The 13,982-nt window shown below is 42.1% G+C and overlaps 1 protein-coding gene across 3 annotated transcripts; it reads right to left on the bottom strand.

The window, feature by feature from the left end:
• Positions 1–45: 45 nt before the first annotated feature.
• Positions 46–13,784, bottom strand: rbm25a (RNA binding motif protein 25a). 3 transcript variants are annotated; one of them, XM_036209930.1, is made up of 18 exons: positions 13,592–13,784; positions 13,271–13,429; positions 11,112–11,161; positions 10,817–10,987; positions 10,307–10,364; positions 8,813–8,973; positions 8,545–8,736; positions 8,370–8,453; positions 5,582–5,826; positions 5,279–5,390; positions 3,497–3,586; positions 3,356–3,429; positions 3,137–3,287; positions 2,599–3,067; positions 2,211–2,515; positions 2,045–2,143; positions 559–606; positions 46–471 (listed from the first exon to the last, which is right to left on the bottom strand). In XM_036209930.1, the coding sequence occupies exons 1-18, from the start codon at positions 13,647–13,649 to the stop codon at positions 379–381; spliced, it is 2,619 nt and encodes an 872-aa protein (XP_036065823.1). In that variant the 5' UTR covers positions 13,650–13,784; the 3' UTR covers positions 46–378. The 3 variants fall into 3 exon arrangements, with proteins under 3 accessions (XP_036065823.1, XP_036065824.1, XP_024123060.1); XM_036209931.1 differs by having other exon boundaries at positions 8,370–8,450; XM_024267292.2 differs by having other exon boundaries at positions 13,271–13,388; positions 13,592–13,774.
• Positions 13,785–13,982: the final 198 nt, after the last annotated feature.

Raw genomic sequence — 13,982 nt, 5'->3', positions numbered from 1 at the left:
ACAAAAACAACAAACAGAAAATCAGACAAATATCAGAGAAAAGTGTCATTTTTTTTAGAAAAAGGCATTTTATTGGTTCAGACATCAGAGCAGTGCCTCCACAAAACACCAGTAACTCAAAGCAGAATGTTTCCAATGAATCAGAGAAGAGACCGAGTGAAAAATGAACAGAGAGGAAGAAGAACAACCCATCGTTTACCATGCAGCGAGTGTGTGCTGCGATCCACGGCTCAGGCTTCCACACGAACGTTCAGAGACGCACACGGCAGCAGCTCCGGCTGATGGAATGGAGGCGTGTTGAAGCGCATGTTTACAGTCTGTTGGACCAGAATCCGCCCAGCTGACAGCTCAGAGTCCGTCTGCCAGAAGACGCAGTCATCACTTCACCAGTCCGATCTTCTTCGCTTCTGTTTCGTAAATCAGCAGCCTCCACATTTTCACTATGAAGACTTCTGCTTCTTCATCCAGAACCTGAAACCAAATAGAAGACCGCGTCCGCCGTCTGTTCAGACATTACTAATCGCTCCAGACTCAAAGCAAAGGAGAGGAAAAACTCACCATGGCAACGTCATCAAGGATGCCCTGAGGAGTGCTGTGCGCCATTACCTGAAGAGGAAAATAAGAATCGATTTTACTCATGACTAATAATTAGGTGAGCTCCAATTTTTTATTTATTTATTTTTTTTAGAACCTTCAACTTCAAAGATTTATTCCATTTAGGGCTGCCACGATTAGTGGACTCATCAATGACTAAACAACTATTAAAATAGTCGAAAACTAATTTAATTGTCGATTAATTGTTATTTTGTATTACCTGGAGTCAGCCGTATGATATAAAGTAACGACTTTATGTGACAGCCCCAGTTAAGACAAACCAACAGACACTAGCTGTCAGTTTAAAGCGTTTTTGAAAGAGTTATTGATCCCAGAAGTCTGAATCTCCAAAACATCCAGCTAGCCTGACTGAATAGTTTTTGTCGGCCTTCAGTTTAAACTGCTGCGTTTTACGGCAACATTTTGTGATCTGTTCATGACGTCTAGTGGAGAATTCATCCGGAATAATAAACTAGAAGTATAAAGAGCTGATTATAATAAGAACAAATGAAATATCCGATACTGATCACGGGACAAGATCCGATATCGATCGAGTCTTCAACAATCTGATCGGATCGGGACGTCTGTAGTAATAATTACTCTGCAAAAGTGATGGTGAAACGTTTTATATCCAAAGTGTTCTGGGGTTAAATAGTGAAAAAATGTCAAGTTTCACCAGATAATATTCATGATCTAAAATCAAAGCAGCTGATAAGGAAACTCGGATGACCCAGCAGCATTTAAACGCATCATTTCTGGATGAATCTGGGAGATGTGGAAAGAGTCTCACATCGGATTTGTGAGTAAATGTGGTTTAGTGGATAATTTTCAAAGATTTCAAGTTGTTGTGATTTAAAGTTTTACACGTGTAAACTATGTCATTTTACACAATTGTAAATACACAGTTATGCACAAAATGCATTTTTTGAGCTACAAATAAAGAGTTTCACTCACAAAAATCCAAAATCTATTTTCTCTGCATATTCGGATTTGTGGCAGAACTTTATTTTTTCTTGCTTTTCAAACGGAGGAAACTGATCAACACGACAAAACGCCACAGAAGAGACGCTCTCCGTCAGAAAAATGGCGGTTCACGGATGGCGCCGTGACGCAACGTGTAAGTGAGTCTCTAAAACCTTCAGGAAGTCCAGGAATATTTTAAAATAAACATAATCTGAACCTCAGAGAACAAAGCATTTTAAGACGTGGATCTAGAAGATTTTATGCTACTTGGAATAATTTAAGTTATAGAGAGAAACTGAGTGTGACTCATGTTGGAATCTGTTATGATTGACCTATTTATGTGATTAATAGATTCATTTTCTTCGTTTGTGACATAACTACAGTGTGAATGAGTGGAGCATTAATCGTTCTCAGTTCTGATCTTTTAATCTGAATCTTTCAACTTTGTTTTTAATACAAATAAGACGATAAAACTTTGACCTCTGACCTTAGAACAGACAAAATCAACTAGCGTAGGCTCCTCCTCCCCGATGTACTCGATGATCTTCTTGTTGATCCACGGCCGGATGCGGCGGTCCATCAGGAACTGCAGGAGAGCGAGCGTGTCATTTCTCCTCAGGAATGGAGGGAAAACAAAGGGCGGCGGTTCTTACCGAGTCCACCATGGCCCAGTCCAGCGGGTAGGAGAAGAGCTCGGGCCGGGCCGTGGGGATCTTCTCGATCAGGCTCTTGATGTGTTTGCGTTTCTCCTCGGTGTTGACGCTGCCTTTAGGCGCCGACAGCTCGGCGCCGTCCAGCCCCAGGCTCTTGTCGTCGTCGCCGTAGTCCAGAGGGACCAGCTTCCTCTTGCGCGGCTGCTCGTCGGCCTCGTCGTCGTCGAACTTGTTGAAGACGCTGTCGACGGGCGCCAGCTTCTTCCGCTTCCCGGCGTTGAGCTGACCCGGGCTGTTCGTGGCTCCTGGGAAGGGAAACAAGGAGGAGCCACAGTGAGCGAGACGGTCAGTGGAACCGCCTCCATCGGTGAAACGGCGCCGGACTCACCCAGCTTGAGGCTGAGGCCGATCTTGGGCCGGTGCTCGTCCAGAGGCTGGAGGTCGGGGGTGTTCTCCCCCGGGATGATGATGCCGCACGGAGACTCGTTGCTGGGGGAGTTGGGGGTGGCGTTCCCGCTGGCGGAGGACACGGAGGGGGCGGTGGTGATGGGCCGCATGGCGGGTTTGGGTTGAGGCTTGGCCTCCTGCGAGGCCTCGTCGTCGTGGAAGTCGTCCTCCTCGCCGTTCTCCCCGTCGTTATCCGAATGGGGGGGTGGCACCGGGGGGGCCGGCTCTATGGGTCTCTGCGTCGCTCTCTTCTCCCGTTCCCGCTCCTTTTCCCGAACGCGTTCCCGGTCTCGATCCCGATCCCGATCTCTGTCCCGATCCCGATCCCGGCGACTCTTCTCCTGGGTCACGTGCTCCTCGGGCTCCAGCTTGAGGGGGGGCTGTCGTCGGCGCTCCGCCTCCTCCTCCATCTGAACACAAACACTTCCTGCTACGACGCTCCACCACCAGAACCGAACCAGAACCGGGAGGGAACTCACCCGCTGCAGCTCGGCGTCCGGGTCCGGGTGCCCCTCGGCCAGCAGTCTCTGTCGGATCTCCTCCAGCTCCTCCTTCTCCCTCTTCCGGTCCCGCTCGTCCATCTCGATCTCCTTCTCCCGGTCCCGGAGTCGTTTCTGAAAGGCGCTGCCCCTGCAGAGGGGAGGAGCGTTAGCGAGAGGGCGCGGCACGCCGCCTCAAAGCTGCGTCTCGACGAGCACCTGTAGTACTTCAGGTCGTCCCTCTCGTCGTCGTAATCCTCCAGGAACTCCTTCAACCGTTTGGCTTCTTTCATCTGAGGCGAAGCAAAAACCGTAAATCTCCGATCGGGAAACGTTTTTTAACAGCGTCGTCGTGTTTACCGTCTCCCGCCGCCGCTCCTCCTCTCGCTCGGCGTCTTTGTTGTAGTCCCGAGCCTTCTTCCTCTCTCGGATCTCCCAGTTTTTCAAACGCTACAGAAAAAAAAACATTTGTTTTAAATTGTTTCAACTCTGATGAAACCATTGACTGTATCAGAGAATTGGACTGAGCGCGTGTGATGTCATCCTCAGAAAACTTCCAGTTGTAACTAAACCAAGTCAATTCAGTCGCCATTTTTCATGATGGGTCTGAGTTTATGTCAAATGTTGGATGTGGAGGTCAGCAGGCTCCACCTACTTTTAATGAGGCTTCTGATTGGTCAGTTTATAACTTGAACTACAGAAAAATATCATAAAAAATGCAGAATTATCAAGAAGATGCTAAAACTGTATCAGATCCAGAATGGTTCTTCTGACCAACAGAAGGACTGGTAACAGCTGTTTGTTTCTCTATAGAAGTCTGCGGGAGTTTGGCTTCTTGGAGCCACTTCCTGTTTGGAACGCCAGGGGGGAGGGGCCACTCAGTCCAGTTCTCATTGACCAGTGGTCCCCAAGCCTTTCCTGAACACAGATCGATTTAATGTCAGACAATATTTTCATGGACCGTCCCATAAGTGACTGAATTGTGCATCTTTTTCCTTTATCTTTTGTGGTTTATCTTCCTCTTCTGTAAAATATCTGCAGCTGCTTTAAACTTTATTTATACACTAGATTTCATGTATGAACCACTAAAACTCTGATCTAGATTTTCAATTAACCTAAAACTGTCAAGGTGCAATAAAAAAAAGAAAAATCAGCAGCTTCTGACTTCTAAGGAGGGACAGATAAATACAAAAAATAGTCACTAAAACGGATATTTACTAATAAATAAATGTGAATCCATCGTTTGTGCAACTTTATTAGCAACATCCTGGTAACATTAGACAGTCACTTATTATTATTTATTTATTATATGAATGTTTAGTAATAATTCAGACTATAGTGATTCTTCTGCTCCTTTCTGTACGTTGTAAAAACTAAAATCACAGCTAACTTTTTTGGCTAATTTAGAGTTTAGCTCATATTTAATCAACAAGTATTTTTGGAAAACTGGCATAGATTGGGCATTTTTAAGCATTTTTATTACAATTTTTTCAGAAATGTAGGTCAACTTCAGCGCTCTTTCATAGTTCTTTAATGAAATTTACAATCTTTTAGCAAACTTAACATTTTGCAAACAGCTTTAGCATTTTTTCAGCAAATCCTTTTAGCAATTAAAGTAAATTATGTCAACAGTTTCAGCAAAAAAGCTTTGCAGTTTCAGCAACTACTTCAGCGTTCATGCTAGCATTATCGCAGTTAATGCAACTTTTCTAGTTCTTATTATGGTTTGTGGGAAGAACTGTCACAATAAATCCCTATTTGGAGAAAAGACTTCTGTTTTTTGTCTGTTTTGTCTTGTCTTTTATTTTGAAGAGGAAGGTTCTTCTCTTTCCTCTCTGGTTGTTTTCTGCCCAAAGAAACTTTCCGAATACGTTCGTACGTTTTGGGGGTTTGAACTAAACATTCGGAGCAGCAGCTTTGAGAAAGTAGTGGATGGATTTACAACACGAGCGTCAAAGAGGAGTCTGATGTGGTTGAGAATCCAGTCGTTTTTCAAAATAAAGAGTCAGATTTTAAAGAAAACGTACAAAATAAAGGTTGTGGAGTTTTTTGTGTCTTTGCCCCCCAGTACCAACCGTCCCTCGGACCGGTGCCGGTCCACTGGCTGCTGTCATAAACTGGATGAAACTGGGAGTTACGTACTTCTTGGTAAGCAGCTTCTTTGTCTCGGAGCCTCCTCTCCAGTCTCCGCCTTTCATACACGTCTTCCTCATCTTCATCGCGCTCGCGTTTCCTTTCTTCTCTTGTCCTCTCCCTAAGAAGAACATTAAAAAGATAAAAAGACTTTAAAATAAACAGTTTTCTAATGTTTACTTTGACACAGAAGTTTGGACTTTGTTAAGTTGGATCGCGGAGCAGGAAGTCTCAGAAACTCAACAAAATAAATCTGTGAGTTTCATCTTTGAGGCTCCAGAGAAGCCGGACGGACTCCAGCGGCGTCCTGACCTGGAGCGGCTGCGAGCCTCGCTGACGTCCCGGCTCCGGTCGCGCTCGCGTTCCCGCTCCTTGGTCCTCTCGCGCTCCCGTTCCCGCTCCCTCTCGCGCTCCTTGTCCCGCTCCCTCTCGCGCTCCTTCTCCTTCTCGCGGTCGCGGCGTTCCCTCTCGCGCTCCCTCTCCTTGTCCCGCTCTCTCCTCTCCTTCTCCAGCTCCAGACGCTCCTTTTCCTTCTTTCCTTTTTCTTCTTCCAGCTTCTGCAGAAACAAAAGCAAATAAGAAGTGTGTTTGGTTATCATGTAGTGTTTGTTTCTTTAGGCTGTGGGGGTCATATGGGGGGTGGGGTCCACAGGGACACAGGAGAATTTCTGCAACATTTCATAGGAGGATTTTCTGCTCTGGAGCCGAGCCGTTTGACCTCTGCAGGAGTCCCAATCCCAGATTATTGTGACGTAACGAGAGCTGGGAATAACCTTCAGTCAGAGCACGCCGTATGTTTTCCACATTAGTGTTTAGTCATGCAGACAGTCAGGAGATTCGATCCGACGCTGCAGCCCGGAGGCAGGATGTTGGTATTGAGCTGATGACCAGCAGGAAGAGCAAAGAAAATATGGAGATTACATGACGAAAAACTTTCCTCGTGAAAACTCATAATATTGAGTAGTTAATAGCAGATAACTCACGTTTTATTTGGTTTTCTATAGTCAGTTTCTTTAATTTACGTATTAAAACAGTTTTTTTTCTCATAAAAATGAAAAACTTTGTCGTTCTCAGTTCATATTTTGTTCTTAGTTATCACAAAAAAGATTCTCAGTTGAGATTTTTGGATAAAGAAATATTTAATTTAAATCTAGATGTGATTTTATAAAAAGTTTAAATGTGTAGAATGAGCCAAAAATATAAAAAAAACAAATAAAAGAGTTGTAAATTTGAAACTTTCTGAATTAAAAAAAAAATCCAAAAACATAAAAAGCTACATTAATGAGAACAGATTTAGGTCATCTAGAATGAACTTTCGCTGAACTGATTTCACAAACAAAGGAGAGAAGCTGCAGAAGTGGGCGGGGCATCAGAGCATCAACAGAAACCAGGCTTAATTCCCACTAAACTCCTGGATGTTGGGGTGCAGGTGATGGAACATCGATTCCCGCCGTCTCTGCAGCTTCATCAGCTGTAAGTGGGTCATGTGACCAGCTGACTTTGTTGACGTTTACTCCACATTTAGGCATTATTGACCTGTTTTCTTGTAACTGCATGAGTTCATTCTCATTTCAAGAATCCATCACTGTGGAACCGATCAAACAAGACGCACACAGAGAACGGCACAGCGGCGAAACCCGAAAACACGCCCGACTAATGAAGCCTTTATCTTCATCCCTGATGGTTCAAGCAGGAGAGCAGCAGCTGGAAACTCCTGAGCAGAAATGTTGATGGAATATGTGGTTGCCAGAGCAACAAGATCAACTCCTGAGTCTGCAGCAGATAAATGTAAACAGAGAACGAGCTGCGATGCAAAACTTCAAAATGTTTGGAGGAAATGCATGAAAAAGACCAGAAGGTCATGTGACCTGCTCATCTGCAGATAAAAACTTCACATTCTTGAAACTAAAACATTCACAAGAGCTTCTGTTTTTGGTCTTTACAGATTAACAAAAAGAAAAACTTTAGTCATGTGACCTGGTCCTAGAATCTGAGTGCAGTCCAACTTCAAATAAAGCACTAGCTTCAAACTCTAAATTAAAAAACATCAATAAAACTTTCTATTTTTGGTCTTTACGGATTAACCAAGGAAAACTTTAGTCATGTGACCTGGTCATGGAGTGCACTCCAACTTCAAATAAAGCACTAACTTCACATTCTTAACCCAAAAACATCCATAAAAGCTCCCATGGATGGTCTTAACAGTTCAACAGAAAACCAAACTTCTGTCATGTGACCTAGTATCTGAGCGCACTCCCCTTCAAATAAAACACTAACTTCACACTCATCTTAAAAACATCAACAAAAGCGTCTGTTTTTACAGATTAACAGAAGGGCAAACTTTAGTCATGTGACCTGCTCGTCTGCATTTTATACACCGACTTCACATTATCAACCCAAAAACATCCACAAAACATTTTTTTCTTTACTGATTGACAGAAAACCAAACTTCTGTCATGTGACCTATTATCTGAGCGCACTCCCCTTCAAATAAAACACTAACTTCACACTCATCTTAAAAACATCAACAAAAGCGTCTGTTTTTACAGATTAACAGAAGGGTAAACTTTAGTCATGTGACCTGCTCCTAGTATCCGAGTACAGTCCAACTGCAAATAAAGCACTAACTTCACACTCTAAATCCAAAACCATCCACTAAAGTTTTTGTTTTTATTCTATACAGTTCCAAGAAATCAAACTTCAGTCATGTGACCTGCTCATCTGCAGATAAAACACTAACTTCACATTCTCAGCTTCAAAAATCCACAAAAGCTTTTTTTTTGTTTCAACAGAAAGAAAAACTTTACTCATGTGACCTGCCAATAGTATCCGATTGCACGGCCACTTCAAATACAACACTAACTTCATGAGTAAAAAAATCCACTAAACCTTCCATTTTTGGTCTTCACAGTTCCACGTTTTAGTCATGTGACCTGCTCATAGCGGCTCATCTCCAGATGAAACACTAACTTCACATTCTCAACCCCAAAACATCAACAAAACCTTCTATTTTTAGACTTGACGGTTCAAACCCAAACTTCTTCCGTCCAGGGAACTAGCAGAAGCGTGACTCTGCTAGGTCGCCGGTTCCACGCCTCACCTTGTGCGTGTCGCGGAATTTGCTGATCTCTCTGGAAATCAGGTCTCGTTTGTCGTCCTCCATCTCCATGGCGTTGATGTCCTCCTTACCCGAAGGACAGAGAGAAGAGAAACACACACTAAGCCTCTGAAGACAGGCAGAGCGGCGGACGGCGGCGCTGGCGTCCTCATCGTACCTCCTCCTTCTTCTCCTTGCGTTTCTTGTTGCGCGGCTGACTGTCGGCGTCCTGAGACGGGGCGTTCAGCTCGCTCGAGTACTCCTTGAGGAGGACTTCGATGGCGCCTTTGGCCACCTGGTCGCGCCGCAGAGTCTCCTCGTCGAGGACCTCCTCCTCGTCTTCGTCCTTTTTCGGCCCATCGGCGGTCTCCTTCACATGCAGCAGGCAGAAAAACATCAGAGAGACGTTCAGAATCAGACGGTTTGGTTGACCTCTGACCCCGTACCCCGTTGGCGCTCCTCCTCTTGGCCTTCCACTCGTCCAGCTGAGCTTTGGTCTTCGCGTCCACCTTCACCAGCAGCTTCTTGTCGCCTAAGAGGAGCTCGTGCAGAAGCCGGAGCGCTCGGAGCGTCGATTCCGGCTCCTTGTACTCGCAGAAACCAAAGGCTGAGAACAGGAAAGGAGAAAGAAATTCAGTTTGTGTTCGAGTACAGAGAACATGATGACAAACAGAAAGAAGTTTGTGGAAAAATAGGAAAGTGTTTGTTTTTTTCTATTTTTTGTTTCTCTTTCAGACACTACAAAATAAAACGTTAATGTCACAAACAGCTACAGATGCCAGGCTTTTATTCTGAAACAACACGAGGGAGAATTCCTTCCTGTTCTCTGAGCTCATACGAGCCATCATGAAGAAAATAAAAACCTAGAAAGCGAAACATCTCAGCTTGTCGGCTTTAACTCTGAAATTTACTTCACTGACGCTCATAAAAGCAGTGTTTTGGCAGCACAAACGGTTCTGAAAGAGCTCCCTGGATTTAACATCCATTTAACAACGACTCTTTAGTTTCCCTCAAACTGACGACGCAAAACGTCGTCGTGAACGCATCTCAAAACGCACTTCTAAAGAAAACTTCAGCTTTTTGGACATTTTTGAGTAATTAAAAAAAAATAGATTTAGCTTCAAAATCTGTATCTTATGCTTCCATTTCAAAATAAATACAATTTTTTAACTTTTTTTTCAATTATTATGATAAAAATTATTTATTTTTATTTCTTCATTTACAATTGAAAACAAAAAAGCTTTTAAAGTTCCAATATTACTGCTGGTGGAACGTTTTTAATGGGGTCAAATCAGGATCAGCTCAGCAGCGAAAACTCAAAAACTCTGAATTGAAACTGAAAACAGAACTGAAAAAAGGGAAAAATGAAAAAAAGGGAAAAATTGAAAGAAAAAAATAATCGTTTATTTTTTTTATGGCAACAGTTTTTTTTTAAATTCAAGTTATAAATTTAAATTTTTCCCCCAGATTTTTTAAAATGATTTTTTTGAAATTTTCAATGATTCCTTTAAGTTTTTAGTATGTATTTTTGAGTTCAAAATTGCTTTCAAATTTACATTGAAATTTGTTTTTCATTCACTTTAAGCTGATCCTGATTTGACCTCAAAAACGTTTCACCAGCAGAATCAATGCAACTTTAAAAGCTTTTACTTTTTTTAATTGTAAATTAACATTTTTTTAAATTTTTAATGTTATTTTAATTGTATTATTTATTTATTTTATTTTATTATTTATTTTTAATTTTATATTTACTTTTTTTTCCCAAACAATTATTTTCTATCATTATTTAAAAAATAAAAAAAAAGCCTTTTTTTTTTCTTCAAATTTTCAATCTTCACTTTAAACCAATCCTGATTTGACCTCATAAGTTTTATTCTGAAAGTCATGAACCAGGAAGGAAAATCCTTTCAGAAGAAAAGCCTCAAAGAGTTTTTGTTTACCTTGAAGTTTCCCAGAAGCCCCCTGGACTCGCTTCCAGCTGAGAACAATCCCACATTTCTGCATCGGACAAACAGAACGGTTAACTTTCTGACCAAAGACGGCTGAACGTTTACGTCACGAGAAGCCTCCAAACTTTTTATTTCACTGATCAGTTTCTATCTTTAAACTTTGACGCTTTAATGTAATTAAACCGTAGTTGATCGTTAACAAGATCAACATAATTCCAGCAGATTCTGAAGGAGAAAAGCAGCTCTTGCCGCTTTTCTCCTTCTGAATCTACTGGAATTATGTTGATCTTTTTAGCTTTAAACTTCTTTTTATTCATATTTTTCTTAATCCTATCAAAATAAAAGCTTTAAAGCTGTTCAGGTCTACAGATAAACAAAAAATATATTTAGCTTTAAATCTTCAGCTGAAAATATCTTCTCTTCTTTCCTAAACATGCATTTCAAAATAAAAGCATCAGAATCGCAGTACATCTAAAGGCAGATGAGGGGGGTCAAACTCACAGCCAGCAGCTGCCGGACCAACATGTCGGAGGCTTTTTCCGAGATGTTCCCCACGAACACGGTGGTGGTGGGGCCTGCGCTGTCGTCCGCGTCCTTGCCCCGCCCCACGCCGTGATCCTTCTTTGCAGCTATGGGCTTCTGGGTAATGGTGACTGCAGTCGGAACCAGAACCTGCGACACCAACGCAAAAGTTTAGCGATGAACTTATGGCCTGCGGCTGCCACAAAGATGCTGGTGATGGTGGGTCACACAGAGGAGCATTAGCCATGCAGTAGAAAGTCCGGTTCAGACTCACTGTGGGTGCAGGCGCCACTACACCCATGTGAACGGGGATCATAGGAGTACCTGGAAACAGGAGAGGAAAAAAGGTGGTGTAGATTTTCTGTCATCCAAACTTAGTGGACTGTTTCACCCAGAAAGTTCTCAGTTCCAACCCAACAGTCATGAGTTTAAAGCTTAACCAAACAGGGTGGAGCGACGATCGCAGCCCAACTCTGAGCTTCACTTCTCTAAGACAAAGAGGCTCTTCAGAGGAGACGGACGCTCAGAGAAACCTTTATGGCTTCACGGATTTCCACCTCAAATTATGGGAATAAAAACTCATGAAGGCAGAGATCTAAACTCAAGAGGTGTAAGGATTAATCAATGAATTGATTTAGAACTCCACAATCGAATACCATTAAAAAGTGTTTCAAAATGAAATAAATCAATATTGGAAGATACCATTTGGATTGAGACATGACAAGTTTATTATGACGTAAAAACGACCAAACATACAAAAAAAACTTGCATTATTTCCGGTTTGTTTATTTTCTGATTCTGAAGGAAGTTTTATTTTGAAAATCTATTCTATTCTGTCCACCAATTCCCTCCTTGATTTACTCATGTTTAGACTTTCTCCTCTTTAAAGTACCTTCTCCAACTCCTAAATTAAACGGCCAAAATAAAAAAAGTTATTCAAGTCTTTGGAACGTTTCTTTATGGAGAAAAGAGCAAGAGAGCAAACTGAAGAGTTTTCAACTTCAAAATAAAATAAATCTTTTAAATATGATACTGATTTAGCCAAAAAAAGACAGGTTTATTTTACTATAACGTAAAAAGCGCATCAAGTGTACACACACATACACAAAAAAACTCTTTATTTCAGTTTTGTTTATTATCCGACTCTGAAGGACATTTTACTTTGAAAATCTTTCTGATTCTGTCCATCACATCCCTCTGATTTACTCGATGCATCTTTAGAGGATCTCCTCTTTAAAGCGCCTCCTCCAACCTCTAAATTAAACGCCCAAAGATAGCAAAGTTAATAAAAAATAAACGAGTCTCTGGAAAGTTACTTTATAGAGAGAAAAAAAGGCCAGAAAGGAAATCGAAGAAGTCTTCAACTTCAAAATAAAATAATTTTTTTAATTATGATGATACTGATTTAGCCAAAAATTAAAAAAAAACTGTCCGATAGGTTTATTGTACCATAGCGTAAAACGACTAAGTGTACAAAAAAATTTTAAAACCTTATTTCTGTTTTGTTTACGTTCCGATTCTGAAGGAATTTTTATTTTGAAATCTATCCGATTCTGTCCCCCACATCCCTCGATGCTTGTTTAGATGTTCTCTTTAAAGCGTCTCCTCTGACCCCTAAATTAAACGTCCAAAGACAGCAAAGTTAATAAAAAACAAACGTCTTTGAAAAGTTTCTTGATAGAGAAAAAAGTCAGACAAGAAACCGAAGAAGGGCCTTCAACTTCAAAATAAAACAAATCTTTTAATGCTGTTTTAGCCTAAATAAAAAAACGGACGATTTCTAAGATTTAGGTTCTACAGAGCGCCGAGAGTTCAGTTGAAATTTCCCTCCAAGTTGTGGGCGGGACCCTTCCTGTCATCAAACTTCACTTGCTAGCTTACAGCCCCTCACACCCCCAACCTAACATTGTTGGTGCAACAATATCTAACAATACTGGAGCGATCCAATATGCAAAATGTAATTTTAAGCTTAATTTTATTTGAATATGTCCTCCATCATCAGAAGAATGTCACAAGAACATGCTAAAAACATTACTTTAATTCCTCTAAAGGTTTTGTAGTTCAGTCTTCTGTGAGGAATATCAGCATTTGAATGGATTGTTTCTAAATTAGCCTCCATTCTTACCTGTTTATGCTCACCTGTAATCAGGTGAACATGGCTAAGGTTGATGCCCACAGGAGGGTGAATGTCTACAAACCACAAGCTCCTCTAGTCAAAACTGAAATCCCTGCATAAATAAAAGCTTTTATGACAGCTACCTCAACAAAAACGGTTTGATTTTAAAGTTCTTAAGAATAAAAATCTATAAACGAGACTGAATTTCATTCATTTTCCCGTCAAATCACGTGTTGGACCGATTCCAACGCGGTGTTTTGACTTCAGACCCCGCAGAGGCTCTCGGGGGGTCACAGGTGTGCGGCGGTGTCCGGTACCTGGTGGAACTGGAGGGGCGAAGCCTCCGTACTGCGGCGGGGGGATCCCTGGAGGAAGCTGGGGGAGGCCGACCTGCGGCCGGTTGATCGGAGGCGGGTAAGACATCCTGAAGACCGCCTGCAAGAAGGAGAGGAGGTCAGCGGGGTGGGGAGGAGCTCCTTCAAGCAGTCCATCACCGCGACCAGCACAACCGGACTGAATAAAGGGACCGGTCGATGGAAATGACAGACTAACTAGCTCGTAAACTAGCTTCAGGTAGCTAAGTCCGGCCTAGCTGCTGCTACATGCTAGCATTGGCGGTCATGAACGAACTCACCCACCTTCAGTCAAGCGCTCCGTCAAAACGTAGACACGGCTAACACGGCTGTTTATCCTCATAAAAACCCATTAAATACAGAAAACGGACCAATTCCGGGAGAAATGCCAGGCTAAATCAAACACCGGCTCGCTGCGGGAGATCCCGTGGTTCGAGGCTAACGGAGCTATTCTTTCCGAAAGGAATTATGGGATATGAGGGTTCAGCTTTGCTTTTTTGCCCTGAGTGTGGTCTTACAGGCGGAACGCTCCAAACACTGAAATCACAAAATTATGTTTGATCATTTAGAAGAAAATGTCATAAAACATGATAAAATAGTTAGTTCATTGTCCTTTAATAGAAATTTAATTCTAATTAAAAACTGAGAGTATGTGTACTAAAAAGATATATAATGT

The sequence above is a fragment of the Oryzias melastigma genome, linkage group LG22 (genome assembly GCF_002922805.2).
Source record: "Oryzias melastigma strain HK-1 linkage group LG22, ASM292280v2, whole genome shotgun sequence".
NCBI classification, from domain to species: domain Eukaryota; kingdom Metazoa; phylum Chordata; class Actinopteri; order Beloniformes; family Adrianichthyidae; genus Oryzias; species Oryzias melastigma.
The sequence above is the reverse complement of the archived record's forward strand: the minus strand, read 5'-3'. Positions and strand labels throughout refer to the sequence as shown.